This window comes from Piliocolobus tephrosceles, chromosome 1 (assembly GCF_002776525.5).
Source record: "Piliocolobus tephrosceles isolate RC106 chromosome 1, ASM277652v3, whole genome shotgun sequence".
In the NCBI taxonomy this organism is placed as follows: Eukaryota; Metazoa; Chordata; class Mammalia; order Primates; family Cercopithecidae; genus Piliocolobus; species Piliocolobus tephrosceles.
Genome location: NC_045434.1, coordinates 58,022,527 through 58,042,294, shown reverse-complemented (window position 1 = coordinate 58,042,294; position 19,768 = coordinate 58,022,527). Strand labels below are relative to the sequence as shown.

The 19,768-nt window shown below is 50.2% G+C and overlaps 1 protein-coding gene across 1 annotated transcript in view; it reads right to left on the bottom strand.

The window, feature by feature from the left end:
* The window catches only part of PKP1 (plakophilin 1), a 49,079-nt gene that overhangs the window by 16,752 nt on the left and 12,559 nt on the right, over nucleotides 1-19,768 (bottom strand). Inside the window, exon 3 of the mRNA XM_023187009.2 lies at nucleotides 2,619-3,013. Within this exon, the coding sequence (XP_023042777.1) occupies nucleotides 2,619-3,013 (395 nt within the window). The remainder of the gene's footprint in view (nucleotides 1-2,618; nucleotides 3,014-19,768) is intronic.

Here is a 19,768-nt window from a genome sequence, read left to right as displayed (position 1 = left end):
CCATCCATCCATCCATCCATCCATCCATCCATCCATCCATCCATCCATTCATCTGTCTATCCATCCATCTATCCATCCATCCGTCTATCCATCCATCCGTCCATGCATCCATCTATCCACCCATCTGTCCATACATCCATCCATTCATCCATCCATCCAACCACCCATCGATCCATCCATCCATCCGTCCGTCCATCTATCCATCCCCAAGTCCAGCTGGGCTTACACAAAAATTTTCACATCTACCCTTTCTTCCCAAATTATAGCCACCAATTTCCTGATTTTGATCACTTTAATGGCAGCAAGGGACTGCCATATTTGGCTTTCTTCCTCAAGCTCCCCCATCTAAAATTCATACCCTTTTTACTAGATAAGTGGTCCTAAAACCCTGTTCACTGTGTTGTTCTCTAGCTCAGAAGCCATCAGTGGCTTCTCCATACTTCAGGTTCAAGTTTAAACAGCTTAGTCTGATATCCAGGGGCAGGTATTAGGTTGAATCACAGGAAATGTCTGCAGTTAACCTTTTTTGAGCCATAAAACCAGACATTTCATATGTTTTAACCTAATAACCCGGCTGCACTATGAAAACATTCCCCAGCCCCTATCCAGGGTCTGCTCCAGCAAGACTCCCCTTCACTGGACCCTGGCCAGGTCTCAGGCTTGCCTCAAGGCACGCCACTGGCCCTGCCGAAGCCCCACCTTTGTAAAGCGTTCCTAGGGAAGGGAAACCTCTCTTCTAAGAACCTCTCCAGCTCCCCTGGTGTAGAGTCACAGGGTGGTGACTGGCTATGTCCAGCATTCAGAGAGGGAGCCCTCTCCTCGTGCTTTGACATACCTAGTGGTCAATAAATACTCATGGTTTTAGCTACAGCAACCCAACTTCATTTCTAAGAAAACCACCCGAGTCGCAGAGCTCTCTGGCACTGGGTTAGTAGTACTGCTGCCTGCATTGAGAGAAGGTCACTGCATTCATCAGTAAAATGGCTTGACACTCATCCCTTCCATATCTCACCTAGAACCTCCACTCAGGGTCTCTGGTTGGGGAATGAGCTGAAGCCAGAGGTTGCCCTGATCAGCCTCTAAGAGAGAGCGGTTTCTAAGTTCTTCTCCAGATCATCCTAAATACGCCTTACAGCCTTCAAGTAGTTAGGAAAGGTCTAGCTCTACAATGGGGTCCTGCTTATTTTCAGAACAGTGTGGTATTGGTAGGGAAGAGCACAGGATGGAGAGCCAGCTGTGTGGCCTTGGACAAGCTGCTTAACATTTCTGCGCCTTGTTTTCTTCTCAGGAATACTCATGCCTGCCTGAAGAGGGGTGTGAGGATTAAAGATGAAGAATGCAAAGCTCCTGAGGCTCTCTGAAAAGGAGTTAATTGTGTAGCTCCAGAACAGGTCTGGGTTGTCCCTATCGTGGCTGCTGTCCCCTGCACTCGCCAAAGAGTCTGGCATGTAGTGGATGCTCGGCAAACATTTGCCAAACACATAACAATGCAGGGAGCCCCCAGCACTGAAGGGCAGGCTCAATGTCACTCACAACACCTCTGCATCTACGGTTCCTAACGGCGCACCCCATTCGGTGTCCTTTATTCCCTCTGGGTGATGGCCGTCAACATCTATGCACAGGAGTTGTGCTCTGTTCTGTAGCACTAGATCATGAAGCCCCATGAAGTCCCTCAGGATTTTTGTTGTTGTTGGTGTTTGTTTGTTTGTTTGTTTGTTTGAGACGGAGTCTCACTCTGTTGCCTGGGCTGGAGTGCAGTGGCACTATCTCAGCTCACTGCCACCTCCACCTCCTGGGCTTAAGTGATTCTCTTGCCTCAGCCTTCTGAGTAGCTGGGACAACATGCATCTGCCACCATGCTTGGCTAATTTTTGTATTTGTTTGTAGACATAGGGTTTCATCATGTTGTTCAGGCTGGTCTCAAACTCCTGAGCTCAAGCACCCTCTACCCACTCCTGCCTCAGCCTCCCAAAGTGCTGAGATTATAGGTGTGAGCCACCACACCCAGGCCATGTCCCTCAGTTTTTATGTCTATCATCTTATTTGTCTTTTGGATTTACAGGTTATGTTTTAGGTTATGTTATAATGTAACCTAAAACCCCTTCTTTTCCCATCGTCCATACAGGGGCATATTCCTTTGCTCTTTCAGAACATGGATAGAGATTTACATGCCTAAGATCAGAGGTTCTCAAACTCTAGTGTAAATCAGAATCACTGAAGGGCTTGTTAAAATATGCATTGCCGGGCCCCTTTCCCAGTGTTAGGGTGGGTCCCCAAATGAGCATTTCTAACAAATTCCTGGGTGATGCTGATGTTGCTGGTTGGAGGAACACACTTTGAGAACCATTAACCTCCCTCTGTTCAAAAACTGTGACCTTGAAAACCTACACAGTCAATGTCTGTTTCAGCTTCACTCTAAGAACTTCTTGAGGTCAAGGGCCCATCGGGCCAGGTTCTCCCCATCAGGGAGTCCATCACATCAGGGGCAATGAACTCCCCAGGGACAGAAGCTATGTCTCTCCTGTCATCCCAGGAGCCCTTTGCAGGGTACAGTCTGGCTAAGGGTGTGTCTCCCCACTGGCCCTCCTGGCTCCGCAACCCAGCCCAGCAGCACTCACTTGGAGCTGGCCCTGGAGTGGCTGAAGGACAGGTCCTTGTTGCAGGAGATGGGCGGGACATACACGGGGTCCTGCTTGGAGGCACAGGAGGGTGGGCGCACAGGGCACTTCTTCACGGCCTTCTGACCACTGCAGGTGCTGTAGAAGCTGTAGCGGTTCTGGGTGGTCTTGTGGCCCTTGCTGCCCAGCGTGCCCTTGCGCAGGGTGCCCCGTGGGTCACAGTAGAGGTCGGGCTCACTGCGGCTTGCCTTGATTTTCTGCATGAAGCAGATGTCGCTGCCTGCTCCGGTGGTGTTACAGCTGCCCCGGGGATAGTGTCGGCTCCAGTTCTCCATCTGGCTGTAGGAGCTGAAGCGCCTGTTGTCAGGCTCCCGCTTGAGGGTTCCATTGTAGATCTGGCCAGGGAAAGGGAGAAAAGCTCAGTCAAGGTTCCTAAATGGGGGTCCTGGATCCAGCGGGGCATGAGATACAGCCCTCCCCAGCCCCCATAATAACGCTCAGAGAATCCCAGAATGTTTGGTGTGGAAGGAACCTGAGCCATCATCTGATATATTACTTTTCTAACTGCAAACTGTGATGCATTACGGATTATAAAGTCAATTTAGAAGACTGTGACCATCATTTTTAAAAAGATGGAATAGAATAATATATCCTGGAATATAAAATATCAGAGTGCAGTGCAGGTAGTAAAGTCACACATTGTTTTGTGAAACAGTGTATGGGTGCTGGATTGCAACATACAATGCATTTATTACTGTGAATTGCTGTCAATAAAGTTTGACAACCTCTGATCTAATCCCACAGGGTACAGTCCAGGAGGGGGAGTTGGAGGCCCAGAGAAAAGTGACCTTCTAGTAGTCACTCAGTGAGGAAAGGACAAAACCCAGACTTGAGCCTGGGTCTCCAAGCCCTATGCCATTCCCAGACACCAGCAGCTTCTCACACAGCCAGCCTTCTTTGGCCCCTTATACTCAGCACACAGAAACTTCTATTCTGGCCAGGACTGTTTTCTAGTGTTCTTTTCTGCTAGACTCTTCATCTTGCCTCCCTTCTTCCAGGGCAAGAAGCAAAGGGTAACAGATCACCTCAAATGCCAAACAGGGACAATATTCCTGCTCCCTGGGCCCTTTCACAAGGGACTGTGAGCTAGGGGCCTGCTTGCACACATGGAGGCAGGCCTGGGGCTGCAGGGTGGGGTACAGGGAGGGCCTCCTGGGCTTTGTTGTTAGGCTGGCAATGGGGAGAAGCCGGGCAGCAGCTCAATCCAGCATGAAAACATACAACAGACAATGAGGTGCCCCAGGGGCTCTGTGTGAGCCCAAGCAGGGAGTTGGCCTCCTTGGGACGAGCCTGTGAGGTTGGAGACTTGGTGGGAATTAGCTCTGGAACAGAACTCTCCGAGGAGGACTTTCCCAGGAGCTCACGAGCTGGTGGGTCTGACCTGCTCCAACTTGTTCTCAGAGTAGAGGATCAACATCGAGTCTGATAAAAAATGTCTTCACACAGGTGCTGACTTGGGACTCACCTTTGCTGGGATGGGCCAGGGCCAAACCCAGCAACCCAGGGCCTGCCTGCCCACCCCTGCCCCTCCCTGAGAGAGAGAGAGAGAGAGAGAGAGAGAGAGAGAGAGAGAGAGAGTATATGTGTGTATAGGGGAGGTCGTTAGGCAACTGGGTAATTCCCTTCCACACTAGATCTAGCCACACAAGGCTGGGGAGGGGCTGGCACTCAACTTGGTGCTTTTTCATCTCTGCAGGGAGTCACAGACAGCAGGAAACTCCCATGGTTTGAGCTCCCAGAAAGACTGGGTGTCAAACCACCAGTCAGAAGTTGCATCCAAAACTCAGAAGCCACAGACTGTTAACCTTGGCAATGGCCTGCTCATCCCCTTCACCCACACACCCAGCTGTGCACTCAGGCAGGCACAATTTTCTTCCCCAAACTGGGTCAAACCAACCTACCCCAAAGAGAACTGGTGTCTGGTTGTTGGGAGAGGCATAGACGGACAATCACAAGGCATGGGGAGAGGAGATGGGCAATTTTCTGAGCATCTGGGTATGGAATGCGTGTCCTGCAGATTACAGGCAAAATATGCCATGAAAGCCTTTTTAAATGGCCACACCCTCCATTCTCCTCTCAGGGGAAGGAAGGTGGCAGATGACAACATGGAGGGGGAAGCCCAGCATTGCCAAAGGGCGAAGAGCCAGCTAAGCCTTAAATGGAAACACAACAAGGAGCACCCTTGTTCTCTGTAAATGACACGCCTGGACGTCATCTCAGACACCTGATGAGAAGCCCAAACACTCATCCTGGCCCAAACCCAGCAAAGATGTGATCATGCTGATTGAGCCTCTCAGAGGCTTTGGGCTTTGCTTTCCTGTGCTGGGAAAAGGAGCAGCTGGTAGCCTTGCCAAGTCTCGGCCAGGGTGGGCTGCCCACAGGGAATGCACACTGGCTGCACCCACAGGGGAGCAGGCAATGTGGGGAAGGCAGGGACGTCCCCATAGGACTGCATTTCCCAGCCTCCCACCGTCAGCCACACCCCAGTGGCATCACCCATTCCTGGGAATTCCACTCCAGCTCCTAGTGTCATGGTGCTGGTGGGCTGTGCTGCCTGAGGACAGCTGGGTATGACTCTCTCCAATCATCATGGCCTTTTGCTGTCACTTTGACAAGCAGGAGTAAAGTCTCCTCTCAGTTAGACCCTATCCTCCCCAAGTACTATGAGGGGGCCTGGATTCCCTCCAAGGCACGAGGAGGTGAACTGCTACCAGCTCTCCCTGCACAAATGGCCTGGGACCTGGATGAAGCCTGCAGCCTTGAAGACTGAAATGGCAGCAACTGCCTGGGAATCGAGGTGCTTCCTCCAGTTCACTGGGCTGAGACCTACAAAGTGGAGGAAGACCCAGGGTCAAGAACACAGACTCTGGAGCCAGCCTGCCCTGGCCTTGTCAGTTGCCCAGTGCCTCAGTTTTTCCTTCTGTAAAACTAGTATAATTATACCCAACATAGAGGATTGTTGTGAGAATCCAATGAACTAATGTTAGGAAAGCACTCAGGAGGGTCCATGACATGAGTGTTTGCTCAGTAGGGACATCGAATCCCTCTGACTCTTAGATTGGGCATAGGTTGGCTGCCTTAAGACTTGGTTCCTAAAGGAGAGATTGTATGTCACCCGTGACATACCTAAAGGAGCTACCAGGTGTCATAAGAGGGAGGATGAACCCAGGAAGCCAAGACAGTCTAGGAAAGGTATGTGCACCAGTATCAGAGCCCCATGCTAGTCTCACCCCGCAGACACAAAACAGTTCTAAATATGTCTCAGAAAAGTGGAGGAGCATGGTCTGCCCAGATGGAGCATCTCGAGTGAAGCCAGGCTTTATCACAAATAGTGCAGTGTTTCTTTACGTGGGTGCTGTTGGCACCTGAGGCAGAACAGTTCTTTGTATAGGCTGTCCCAAGCATCCCAGGATGTTTAGTGCCCCAGCCTCTAGGCTCTAAATGCCAGTAATGCCTCACAGTCATTGCAAAATGCCCCCAAACATTTCAAAATGTGCATTGCAAAATGCCTCCACACATTTCCAAACACTGTCTTCCAGGTCCCGGGCGAGGAGCTGCAGCCAGAAGAGGATGCACGGACAGTGCACGTGTGCCTGTTGCAGGTGGGAGAGCTTCACTGACAAGGCCAGCTCTCCCAGCCACACCCCCACATTCAGATGGCAATCTGCTGGCAGTGCCTGGCTCTTTGAATACAAAGGACAGTGACACACACACAACCTCTTGTCTGGTTATCCCATGGATCAGAACATTCCAGAGGCTGGAAACTCGATTTCCTGGGAGCAGAGTTGATTACTCTGCCAGACAGCAGGCTAGACTGGACAGCCAGACAGAAATCCAGAGCATTCCAAGAGACATGTTTCTTCACTGGAGACCAGTGGGGCTTTCAAGGGTTCTCACAGTCCGAGGTGAGCCAGGAAAAGCTGCTTTTAGGTAGGAGACCCCGAGCCAGTCCCTGCTCTGCCGCCTGCTTGTGTAATTCCCCTTCTCCCCTTCATTCTTGGAGAAGTGGGATGTTTTAACCCCACACTGAAAGCTCCCCTCTATTCCTGTCCCTCATTAAGTCAGGAAGCTCTCAGAAGCCAACCCCTCCTTTATAGGCCGGGAGACCGTCCCAGTGAAGCAATACAAGCCCCAGATCCAGGGCCTCAAAGAACTGAACATGACCAGCTGCCCCCTGAGGGAGCCATTCAGTGTGGAGTGGCCCCCAAAGCTGGAAAAGCTCCTGATTGCCCAAATCATCAGATAGGGTAGTAGCCATTCCAAAAGAGATGGCATCCTCCTGTCCTTCCATTAGAGAGTCCTTACTGACTCTCCTCTTTTACACCCCTACTGCCCAGGCTCTGGCTCTGGCTCCCATCAGCTTACCACCAGGCCACTCCAGTGCCCCCACACGGCCCCTGCCCAGCCCCCAGGGCTCTGGTCCCTGCCATGTGATGCCATCACTCCACCTTCCTCAGGGAAAGCTTTCATCAGCCCTTGCCACGCTGGAGAACCTACAGTGTCTGCTCCTTACAAGACAAACTCCTCAGCCCAGCCCCACCCTGCTTGTCCAGCCATCTCTTCCCCTCCCCAGCACACTAAGCTGCCCCATGACCTCAGCCACATCCTGGGCTCCCTGCTTCTGTTCAGATGCTCCTCCACCCTGAACAGCTTTTCCTCGCCTGCCGCCTCCCAAATGCTATATTTCTCTAAGGCCTCTTCTCAACCTGTCATCTCCAAAAGGCCTGTTCTAACCCAGCCCTGTCTCCATAACAACCAGAATTGGAATTATTTGCCCTTACAGCCAGGGGCCTCTGGTCTTGTTTGTTTTCTAGTTGCTAATGTAGGTTTCTGTCTTTTCCCTGAGCTCTCCAGGGCAAAGATGCCCTTAATTGTGCCTAAAACAGGGCTGAGCTCACAGCAAGAGCTCAGGGAAAGGTGAACTGTGACTGTGAGAATTTGTGCTAGGGATGGAGATTCAGGATGCTGATGGCACTGGAATTCCCACAGTCTCCGGGGCAGAGAAGAGAGAGGAGGCACCATGAGTAAAGTGGGCGGCAGGAGGTAGGGCCGTTCTAGGCAGGGTGAGGCAGCCTGTGCTGGTGCACGGCATGGGGTCCAGCTGTGATGTCCAGAATGCTTCCCTTTACCCCTTGACCTGAGCAAAGCAGCTGGGTGGTTGAACCCAGAGAATTTTATCCAGCTCTAGCTGGACAGACAGAAGCTGCCGGGCTCCTTGGGAGCTGGGTATGTGCCTGGTAGGACAAGATGAAAAGAGTGTCTGTGTCCCCAGCTATTAGCCCATTTTGAAATCAAGCTTCTGCCAGCAGGGTGGGGCCGGCCAAACCTGTTCTCCAGCGAGACACACCCTGGTCTGCCTGCCGAGTCACACACCCAGCAGTGTCCAACAGGGCCATCTTCAGCAGCGTGATCTCCCAAGGACCTTTTCATGAAAGGGAGTGCACGCACAGTTTCATGGAGTCCTCGTGCCTCTCAGGCCTGGTGAGGGCTTGCTGGAGAAAGAACCTTGATTAGATGCCTTTCAAGGACAGGTTCCATTTGCCACTTGCCTAGTACCTGCCACTCCCCACTCAGTGCCCAGGTAAGGGGCTCTCATGTACTAGGCATGTAGTGACCCTTGTTCATCTTTCTGGGATTTCAGTCAGGACCGGGGGATTGGGTAGAGCTGACCTGTCACAAGGAGCACCTCGCATGTGGCTTAGTGGCGCTGCTCTCACCCTCTCTAGGGGTTTGGAGAGTGCAGGTGATCTCCCAGCAAGGCTGCCAAGATTGGGGCACACAGGGCTCCAGGAGGTCGAGAATCTTCTCAAAGGGGTAGGGGTGGCTGCTTATTCAGCAGTCTGAGTCAGCATGGGAACCACTGGGGCCTGAGTCACAACAGATGGGACTTCAGCAGGGGAAGTGTTGATCCCTGCCTCCTGACTTCTCTGGGCATGGCTCCTTCTCTGAGAAGCAGTGGGTTCCACCCTGGGCTGGCCCTCCTTTCTTTTCCTGGCACACTGCTTTGGGCAGAGTAGCCCCAATGCTCAGAAGCCCTGACGTCTGGACACAGAACAATACCATTTGGCCTTCGAGGAGGTGTGGTGGGTGTGCCTCACTGTGGGTCCTCAAAGGCAGAGGGAGCTGCACCCACAATGCCATCGCCAGCACCCTGAGACCAGCAGTGCCCACCCAGGTGAGAACTCCAGAAGGCACTTGCTAAGTGCTACTGAACTGAAGTCGCTAAGTGTCCACTGAGAGAAGGCACAGCAGAAGCCACAAACACCCTGATGCCCAGTGCAGGCACATGTTGCCACCTGAAGTTTCAAAATGTAAAAAAATGTAAAAGTTTTGGTGCCTGTCCTCAGAGTAGAGACTTCCCCAGAGATCTGGTTAATAATGGTCAGTGTCCCTTATAATCTTTGAAAAGCAGACACAGTGAGCATACTTCAATCACGCCAGTATTAGCAAATGTCTAAAAGACAACTTTTCTAAGCAGAAAACATCCTATAAAACTTTGTAGCTTGTGGGTCTTTTGGGAAGATGCTGCTTTATCCAGTGAGGCCCCGATTCTGGGATAAAGAAGGCATCTTAGCCTCTTGGGCTCCAGGCTCTATGTCTGCCTGCAAAGGTCAGGTCCATGGCAGTTCCTAAGCCTGGTATGGGGGCAACATGCACTGTACAGCCCAGTGCCTAGCCGACACCTGGTGCTCCATCAACACGAACACGCAGCTATGCCAGCTCCTGCACCAGCTCCATCTCCACTTCCTGCTCCCTGCCTATTTACTGCACTGTGGGAAAAAGCAGGTTTTCCGAAATGCTTCTCTTTTACCTTTCCCCCTCTATACCTGAGAAATAGGTTTTTTCTCAGCTCCTAACACTGCTAGGATGGGTTTGCAAACAAGAACCTAAGTTTTCATACACAGATATGTCTGTTTCCTTTCGGAAGGGAAATCCCTGGCAGGTGTTTGCCACTTCAAACGCAGCTCTCACAGCCCGAGTGGTGGAGGACCCCTGGCCCTCAGCCATCTCCCTTCCATGGCCCCAGACAAGTGGAAGACATGGTCATTCTGCCCTCCAGGAGCCCCGTGTTCTGAGGTCATAGCTTTTGGCTTTCAAACCCAGAGGCTGGTTCAACTGTACCAGTGATGGTTCGTCATGAAGAGGGAAAGCTGAGGGGGCCATCCTGATATGAAATATCTCCTGGAGTCCTGGATGATGGGCCAGCACCCCGGAAGAGCACCCTTGAGAACAATACCATTGAGGGTCAGGAAGATTCCACTGGGCCAGATGCCCCCCACCCTATACTGGGAAGTTGGAGGGAGAGGCTGACTGGCCCCAGAGCCACCCCAGGCACTGAACCAGGAGGTGCTTTCCAGTCCTGGGAAGAGGAGAGCCAAAGGCTAGGAGGTGGCAGCATCCTGAAGGGCAGGTGCTTACCTGGCCCAGAAAAGAGCTCCCTGGAGACCCAACAGTGGAAAGAAACCGCTCCTGCTGGTTAGTCAAAGATTTTTTGTTTGTTTGCTTGTTTGAGACAGCTCTGTAGCCCAGGCTGGAGTGGAGTGGTGCCATCGTGGCTCACTGCAGCCTCAACCTCCTGGGCTCAAGCAATCCTCCCAACTCAGCCTCTCAAGCAGATGGGACCACAGGTGCACACCACCATGCGCAGCTGATTTTTAAATTTTTTTGTGAGACAGGGTCTCCCTGTGTTGCCCAGGCTGATCTCAAACTTCTGGCCTCAAGTTATCCTCCTACCTCAGTCTCCCAGAGTGCTGGGATTACAGGTGTGAGCCACTGTGCCTGGCCTGTTACTCAAGAATTTTACATGAAGGGAGAGACACTTGGCTGGGCCCCTCAGTGCTCGGGTAACAGGTCTCACTTTTGGAAGAGGAGCATGTGTGCATGCACGCTCACACATGGACACATACACTTCTATATGCAGTCCCCACCTGCTCACATGGGACAGACATCCCATGCCAAAAGTGGACTCAGGTAGGGAAGGTCTTTGGAAGTTGCTTGAGCATATCTTGAACACCATCGCTGGTGTGGCGCTTCCCAGTGTGCAAAGGGCTTCCCTGTTCATCACCTTGTGATTATCTCCCACCTGGCCAATGAGGTAGCAGGGCAGAGAGCAGTAGCTTTGTTCTGTTTGTGAGCATATTAAGCTCAGAGAACTTTAGACTGGTCCGAGGCCACACAGCTAAGATGGGGCAGACCCTAAGCCAGGACTCAGGTCTTTGGTGTCTCTTACAGTGATTATCCTCCAGCCACTCTGCTACCAAAGTCTGGTGACACAAACAAAGCCTATAGGGCAAAAAGTTTCTGTAGCTAAGGGGCCCTCTACAGAAATTCTAGCATCTCTGGCCAGTTGCTGGCCCTGACTCCTGGAAGACCCCATCCCCAGTGGTTCTAGACACAGGAGGTGCCAGCCCTTCTTCTTTGAGCCAACTGTGGGAGGTTCTTGAAGACATTTAAGAAGTGTGTAGTTACTTAGCCGTGTGTCACGATTCTAATGCTCAAAGACCTGGGCTGGAAGACCATCTGTGCCAAGGGATGCCATGCCTGTGGCAAGGAGATCTTGTGGTCATGACAACTGTTCTGTCCTGGCCAGGACAGTGAGAATGAAGGTGCAGTGAGTAATGGGAGTGTGACTGTTTCGTTCCTCTCCATCCACCTTTTGCTGTAAACGCACCACTGAGCACACACAATTGGGGCTGAGAAAACAGGGACTTGTGTTAAAGCTGGCACCTGAAGCTGAGCCCTGGATCTTCCGGAACTCGTCCAGTCTTGCTGAGCTTCTGGTGTGGTCAGGAAGGAGGAGGAAGGAGGGAAGGGTCCCTGGCTACCCCTGAGCACCCCAACTCTGCTCCCAGCACTGTGGGACCTCCTGATAGCTGATTAGGACCCCAGGTAGATATGAAAGAAGCTTGGGGACTTCCTGGGGGCCCTCTCCAGGTTGGCCACAGAAGGCAATCCTCCCACAGGGCTCAGCACCCAGCAGGCCCTGGTGAGTCCAGAGAACTATAGGTGCTCAGTCAGAAACATCCACCTTAAATGTGCTGGTTAAAAAAGTTTTCAGCCAGGCGTGGGGCTGGTCACCTCGGTGAGGGAAGGCTGTACTTCATGGCTTTTCTCTTCGGGCCTCAGCTCTCCTACCTTGCCTGCTTTGGGAAAATTATCCTGAGCCATTAGCATATGACCCGGAATCTCCCCCAAGTGCTGGCCACGCACTACTGGTGGCTGTGGGGTGACTCCAGGGAAGTCAAGGACACAGCAATAACTAACATTGAAACTCATAGAAAGGACTTCTTTTTACCGTTTTGATTACTACAAGGAGAAAGTCTAGCTGGGTGTCAACATGTTTCTTTAATATTTGCCAACCTCCCTTTTTAAGCAAAAACAAAACCAAACAAACAAAAACAAACAAACAAAAATTTTTCTGCCAGGTAAAAGTACCTAGCTAGAATTAAATAATGTTATGTTTTTATTCTATTTATTTTAATTGATTACCAAAGTTGTGGTTAGTCTTCATTTGTGGCAAAAGATACCGGTTTCTATCATTTGGGTGAGTGATATAAAGTTTCCTTTCAAAATAAATACATTGGAATAGCTGGGTATGGTGGCACGTGCCTGTAGTTCCAGCTACTTGGAAGTCTAAGGCGGGAGGATTGCTTGAACCCAGGAGTCAAGACCAACCTGGGCAACATAGTGAGACCCCGTCTCTAAAATAAATGCATGAATAAATAAACAAATGCATTGGAACTGATAAGTAATTCTTTAAATTTTAAGTAATTACTTTAAGTAAATAATAGTTGGTATGATTTTGCAAAAATTGTGACAGCAGAACGCAAATGACAGAGGTCTGGGAAACATGATTGCTCATAGTGGCAAAAATACCATGATGTGACAGTGTGACCAGGAGCCCTGAGTCAGGAGTCAGGAGACCATGCTCCGGTCTTGGTCTCCCCTGTCTAGCTGTGCAGCCTCAGGCCGTCGCCTTACCTCTCTGGACCTCAGTTTTCCCAACTACAGCATGCCCTGTAAGGCTTCTTCTGAAGGAAGGCAGTTCGGCAGTCTGCAATTCACCCCTTGCTGAAGTCACAAGCAGCCTCCTTCCCAGCCTGTCTTCATCCCCTTCCAGGCCTCGCCCTTGGGCGCCCTGTGGGGGCGGGAGGGGAGGGGCTCCGGGTCTAGAGCTGCTTTTCTCCCCACCTGTGTCTCTACAGATCCCCTGTCCCCTCCCCGTGCCTGAGCTGATTTTGTTTTCAGCTGAGTTTGCTCTCCTGGGGCAGGCAGGCCTCCGTAGAGACATGCCAGGGCCCTGGGGGAGAAAGTAGAGCCTCACCCTTGCAAAGGGTAGGGATAGCTCTTCCACTCGCTTGGGAAATTCTGCTGCATTTGTCTCGCTAGCCTAGTGACAAAAGGAAAACGCTCAAACCAGAAAAAAGGCACCAGAAGGTCCCCCCAAGACTGTATTTTGATGACTTAATCCCATGCCTTGCTGGCTTCGAAACTTGGCCAGCAGGAGAGGCTTGGCCCACTTCTCCCCCTGCCCTTCTAGGTCCCTCCCTCCTCTTGCTCTTCATACCCCCTGCAAAGTCCACTGGGGTCCAGACTCAGTTCTGCCAGATTTATCTGTGAGGTCACAGGCAAGCCCCTGCACTTTTCTGTGGTTTGATTTCCCTGCAAATAAAATGAGAATAACAAAGCCTGGTCCACCTACTGAGCTCACAAAGACTGAAGGATCAAGTCAGGAGATGAAAACACAAGCAGTTTGTACAAGTTCAAAATGCTTCAATAATTCAAGGGATTATTAAATAACCGGGGTGCCGCGGGTTGGAGCACTTCCCCCTTAAGAGCTGACTGGGAACACAGCACAGCTGAAACAGCCTTGAAAGCCACCACCTGTGGCTCATTCGGAACCCAAGACGCCCTCCCCAGATGTCTAAGACTCAGAACTTAAGCTGGGGAAGCAAGGCTTGGAGGTCACCCAGTCCCACGCCTTCAATGACAGATGAGGAAACAGGCCTGGAGAGGTTTAAGTTAGCGTGCGCTGCAAAATTTAGCATTTAATTATATCTTCTTATGCTGTTGTTTTGTCTGTCATTTGTTTTCCACTATAATGTAAGGACTTTAAAGACTTGTTGGTTGAGTAGATTAGTTTTTGTCAGGGCCAAAAAAGAAAAAAAAAAAAAAAAAAAAAAAAAAAGCCCAAAATGAAACTCCACCAATTTCTGCTGGAGCAAAATAAAAAAGTTTAGAATTATCCTTGATTCTTCAAATCTTCTCTCTAAAGTTTCATATTAGAGGAGAAGGAGAGAGAGCAACAGCCAACTCATCCAGAAGCTTCCTTCTCTGGAGAAGACAGAATTCCATCCTCTGTGGCCGGGGAATTGTCTGCCTCACAATATCTCATCAGAATGGAGGAAATCCAGCCCCAGGCCCATCCAAGCATAAGTGTTCCCAGCCTAGCCATCAACTCAGAGTGCTACACAACATGAATGGAAGTGATTGAGGAAGACTTGTTGATTAGTGAAGCTAAAGGAAGAAGAACTGGCTTCTGTTGTCTCTGGGAAGAGTGGAGTTCCTTCCTGCAGACATCCTGAGAAGGACCCACTGCTGACCGCTTCCTGGGCTGCCAAAGCTTGGTGGTCCCCACTTGCTAAGCAGCTGCCACATTAAGTCCCTTGGCAGTGACGAGTCTCCCTGCACATCCTGACCAAAATGCCCTGGCCTTCCCTCTCCACTCCCCTATAAGGATCCACACTGTCAGGACAGTGACTGTTGGGAGTCTGCCCTCTCCTGGGTCAGGTGCTCCTCCCTGGGGCAGGAGGCTGGAGGGGCCAGCATGCTCACTCAGACCCTAGGAACATCGTTGTGAGGTTGTGATGAAGGCCTGGGAGGCTTACGAGACCTCGGGAGCTGGCAACGTGAAACCAGTTGCCCTCCTTGGGGGGATGCCTATTCTTTGTGAACAGTCAGCAAGCCACTCTCAGACCGCAGCCCAGACCTAGGGGCATTCCTGCTCTGCCCTCCATCCTGTCTGCTAAGGGCAGCCCTCTCTCCTCTCACACTCAGTTCAAAGCTCAGCTCCTCCAGGAGCCGATCCCGACTTCCTGCACCTGGAGCTTGCCCTTGGAGGACACCACTTGCATTTGTTCACTGGAACCGTGTCCTCCTCCCTTTGCAAGCCCGTGCTGCTGACATGGGGCCATTCTCTGACTTATCTTCCCAAAAGAGCAACACAGAAGCCAGACATCAGAGTTACAAGGAGGTGGTCTGAGCCACCATCTAGTCTTGCTGATGATAAGCCTAAGGTCCAGCAGAAGAGGATTCCCCGACACAGTCACGGGGAACCAACCCTCAGACCAGTGTTTCTTCCTTTTCTCTACATTCTCTCTGGACTCTAAAGGAGCCTCGCTGGCTTGCCCAGTCCTCAGTCAGGAGGCAGAGCCTCAACTCACCTGCCATGGAGGAGAGAGCAAGCCCAGAAAGGAAGCTCCCCGAGCTCAGCCCAACTCTAAAGGCAACAGAAGCTTCTTACGGGAAGCAGAACCACTCTGATGGACCGTGGCTTGGAAAGGAGGGCCCCTCCCAAGGAGTACCCAGACACCAACGTTTGCCATAGGCTTCTCCTTCAGTTTAATACAAGGAGTGCCCCAGTGGCAGCAGTTTGTCTGTGAAAGCACACGGCGTGCACCTTCCACAGAGAGAGGTGCCCCTGGAGCCGGCCCGCCCACTCCTGCTCACTCACCTCCATTTTCTCTCAGAGGCACATTCTGTCCCTTGGCAAGTAGGATCATTGCCTCTTCTTGTTGGGGTGAGAGCCTGGGGCCCTTCTAGGACCCTCCTATCTCCCAGGGCTGGGTGGGGGTGAGTCACAAGCTGGCAGCGGGGACACTGAGTTGGCAAACACATCAATTGCTCCCTCTTGGAGCAGGATCCGTACCTGCCTGGGAGTAGGAGGCTGTGGTCTACTATCAGTCCCTCACCTGGATTTTTCAAGAAAAGACGAGAGGCCCGGCAGGCACTGCCAAGGGAACCCAGCTCACACACCTGGAAAGTGGCATTTGGAGCTGAGACACACGGTTTGGAAAGCGGGAGTTGGGTCTAAGTCAGGGTAGTTACTCAGCAGAGCTACTTGTTGTGCCTCAGTTTCCCTGTCTGAGAAGCTAAAGTAAATGAAGTCCTACCATCTCTCCATCCTGTTGCAAGGGCTAATTAACTGCTGTTTTCCTGGTGCCTGGAGTGCTCAGATGAAAGCAAGGAGGAAATTAAGAAGCTTTTATACATCTGTAGGCTTGGAGCAAAAATCTGGGCTGGAGGAATTAACACTGCCTCTGACCCTGGAGGGACCACCACACAGGTTTTAGCTATGGGGCCCTGTAGCCACTCAGAGTCAGCTCTCAAGCCACATGCATCCCTAAGTGAGTCCTTGGCTATGATTTAGTCCAATTGCCTTGCTCCATAGTTGAGAAAGCCAAGGTCTAGAGAGGTGAAGGCCACTCCAGATCCCTCAGTTTGTAGCAGCCCAGCTGAGACTGGAATCCATGCCTCCCACTGCTGATGTGGTACGTCACATCCCTAAACTTCATACTGCTCTTTGAGATAGGAATTTTCACCCATTTCCGAGATAAGCAAGCTGAGGTTCAGCTAGATTAAGAACTTGACTACAGTTACACAGCTAGTTAAGGAGCAGACTTCACTAAGAGTCACACAGCTAGTGAAGTTCCTGGCCAAAGTCCAGGGTCAGGTGCTCCTCCGCACTAGGCTGTCTCTGGGCATGGCCTCTGTTGCCTGTGGATTGGTAAGGACAGTCTGTTTCTGCTGCTGCTAGGGTAGGAGTCCTGCCGTGTTTCTCCCTGGCAGCCCCTTTGCAGTACCTGGCCCATGGCTCTGCCCTTGTGGACACTGGATTAGCATGGCTGTGACTGAGGGTGAACCACCAACCTGGGGAGCACTGTGCTTGGCTTCCCCATCCCCTACTGGAGTGTGATGCAACCCCAGTCCTCTCATCTGTAACAGAGGCTTCATCCACATTTCTTCAGGTCTAGGGTGGCCAAGATCAGTTCTCCTTAGGGTAAGGGTCCCTAGTACATTGTCCACAAGATTCTGTCACAATGGGATCGTCAAACACAGATATATCAGTTAGGCAAGTACAGCTGAGAAGAAGCTGGGAGAAAGATTTGCTAGTAAATCCTGGGTTAAAGTGGAGAAATGGGGTCAATGAATAGGACAATGCCAAGACAAAGGCAGAATTCTCGCTTGTTATATTCTGGGAATTCTCACTTTCAGGTATGCCAGGCTGGATTTAACTGAGTGATTCAATGTGGCAGTCACCATGGTCACCCTGTTCCAGACCTCCCGCTGGTGATGCCTGAACGGTTTTCCTCTCTACTGATTAGATCCTGAGCAGGGTGGTGCAGTGCAATCCACTACCTAAGAACTTTTTACTTGGTAGGACTCCCAGAAGAACTGAATGCTCAGGGTGCACTTCTTGATTTGAAAATAAGTAAACCCTTTGGCGCTGAAGATGATAGACAAAAGGATTGTCATCTTAATCCAGAACCATTCCCTGGAAATCAAAATTGTCCACACACCTCAGCTTCATTGAGGACAAACCCATGTGATCAAGGCCTATTTTCAGCTTTGGAGTAGAAAGGCTGTGCCTTTCCATGGCTCCAGCTCTCTATCGCCTGCATCCTGGTCTTTGCTGACCCAGAGGAAGATATTCAAGGGACATATTACAAGGACAACTAAGATGGGACAAAAATCCTCCTTTTCTCACCAGAAATGCTGCAGCCTAAAATAATTCTGCTTCTGCTGGGTCCCTAGCCTAGGAGAGGAGCATGTAAAGGAATGTTGTTTTTATTACAGGAATGAGTGGGGAGACATCGTGATGGACGGTTGCCAGATTTAACAAATAGATAGACAGCACATATAGTTATATTTGAATTTTACATAAACAACAAATAATTTCTAAGTTAAGGCATGTCTCAATTATTGTATTTTGTTGTATTTTATCTGGTAACCCGGCCCGGAAACCCATTAATGTTTATAGCCAAGTGAACCCAGCTTGAGTCTAGGAAGGGAAAAACAGAGCCTCTCTCCTGCCTCTTTTGAGCTAGGCTGACTCCCCATAGGGAGAGTAGGCCTGGTTGGAGGGGATGGGAAGGGAGGAAATGAAGGGATTCAGACTCATGAGTGTCTTGCAGATCCCTAAATTTTAGTATTTAGTGTTTAGTTGTAATGTTCAAATATTGAGAATGTGGAAACCTGTAGAACAGCAGTCATAAGAAGTGCAAATGTCTGGGGTAATGAAAACAAACACCACTAGGTTAGGAGTTAAGAGGTCAGAGATCTAGTCTGATGTATCAGTAACCAGCGGTGTTGCCTTCAAGGAGTAATTTCTCCTCTTTGGGCCTGCATTTCCTCAACTGTAAAATGCAAAGAGTGTTGGGCTCTAATATTTCACAGGTCTGGTGCTGAGAATCAGAACAGCATAACTGAGTATGCAGCTGAGAAATCAGGCAGCAAGGCGAAAACCTGCTCCATCTTCTGCTCCATCTCACCATCTGCTTCCTTTCCCTGAGGTCTGTGGGACTCTGAGGTTCCAACGTTGTCCTTCAGCAGATCCTTCTGCCTGAAGGAGGAGGAGGCTGGCGTGGCCAGCAGAGAGCAGGACATGGACTGGGCCAATGACTTTCTTTGGAGCAGTCTTTTATTTTCCTTAAGCCCCTAGATGCTTTTTGTGTGTCACACTATCTTTGTTCCAACTTTTATTTTATTATAAGAAAGCCTCTCTACATTCAATTTGTGAAGTGAATAATCATAAAATTAAAAATAATATGATGATTGTTTTTTAATTACAAGGCTATTATTGATACAGACTATAAGGTAAAACTATAAGGTAGGACCATTGCTTTTTAAACCTTTTTAGAGCCTTCTTTTTGGAGTTGCCTACAGATCCTTTACATATTTAAATGAGATATGTACCGGAGGTGACAAAGCTTTGCTATTTGAGGATGGTTTGATATTTAGAACTAGAGTCAGATCTGAGGAGTGAGGTGCTCCAAGTGAGTAATATTGTTTCTGGTCAAACGCAGGTCATGACAATAAAGAAATGAGACTGGTTTTCTTATCTGGCTCCTGAAATGATGCTGAAGACAGTTCTGAAATTTTAGGGGTTCTGGAAACATTCTGAGCAATGGCAGTATTGGTGTCAAGCTCCAGTACAGAAACTAATGCCTTTATCCTATTTGTCTGTTGACCTCTGTGCTTCTAACTTGACTGCAAGTTCATTGAGGGCAAAGTCAGATTCTTTTCAACTGTGTTTCTGTAGCGTGCCTCACTCACTGCTGTGCCTCAGCAATTGCTCAATACAAGTTGGCTGACCAAGTGAATATAAAGTATCTGCAGCAAATGATCCTTCATCAGCTCTCAAAAGCTCCTGAAAATATGCTGATGATGCTTGTGCAGATAAACTACACCCTCCTCCCCACCCTCCGTGCCTTCTGCCGCCATATTGGTTTCACCAAAGGGGAGGAATAACATTGTCCTGTGCCAGTTGTACCATCCATGGGAAAATCCCACAGACATAGGATTATCTCAGGCTGCAGATCTCTATTGCCTTTTTGCCTGCTCTCCTTCTCCCTATGTCTGGACCCCATTTGGTTTTGCCCAGGTTTCATCTGATTATATGTCTGGCTCCAGTATCAATTATTCCACTTCCTCCCTACTTGGCCTCCTTCCTCTGCCAAATCTTCATGTCTGCTCAGCTCTTCCCTCTTCCCATAGCCTCTCCTGAACTGAGAGGAGATGGGACGTGCCTCAGCAGCTACCCTGCCATGAGTCATGTCTGCAGTCCTGACAGCGAAGGAGCAAGGAGGGTTGGATCTTAGGGTGTGGAGAAGGAAAGAGATTTTCACTGGTTGTCAGAAAATGGGCACAGGGAGGGGTGGGGACAGTTTGGGAGCATTAAAAGCTAGTGAGATGACTGAGGACTGAGTTAATTAACCAGAAGTGAAATGTTCAACATGGGCAAAATGAAGATTTTCTTTCCTTCCTTCCTTCCTTCCTTCCTTCCTTCCTTCCTTCCTTCCTTCCTTCCT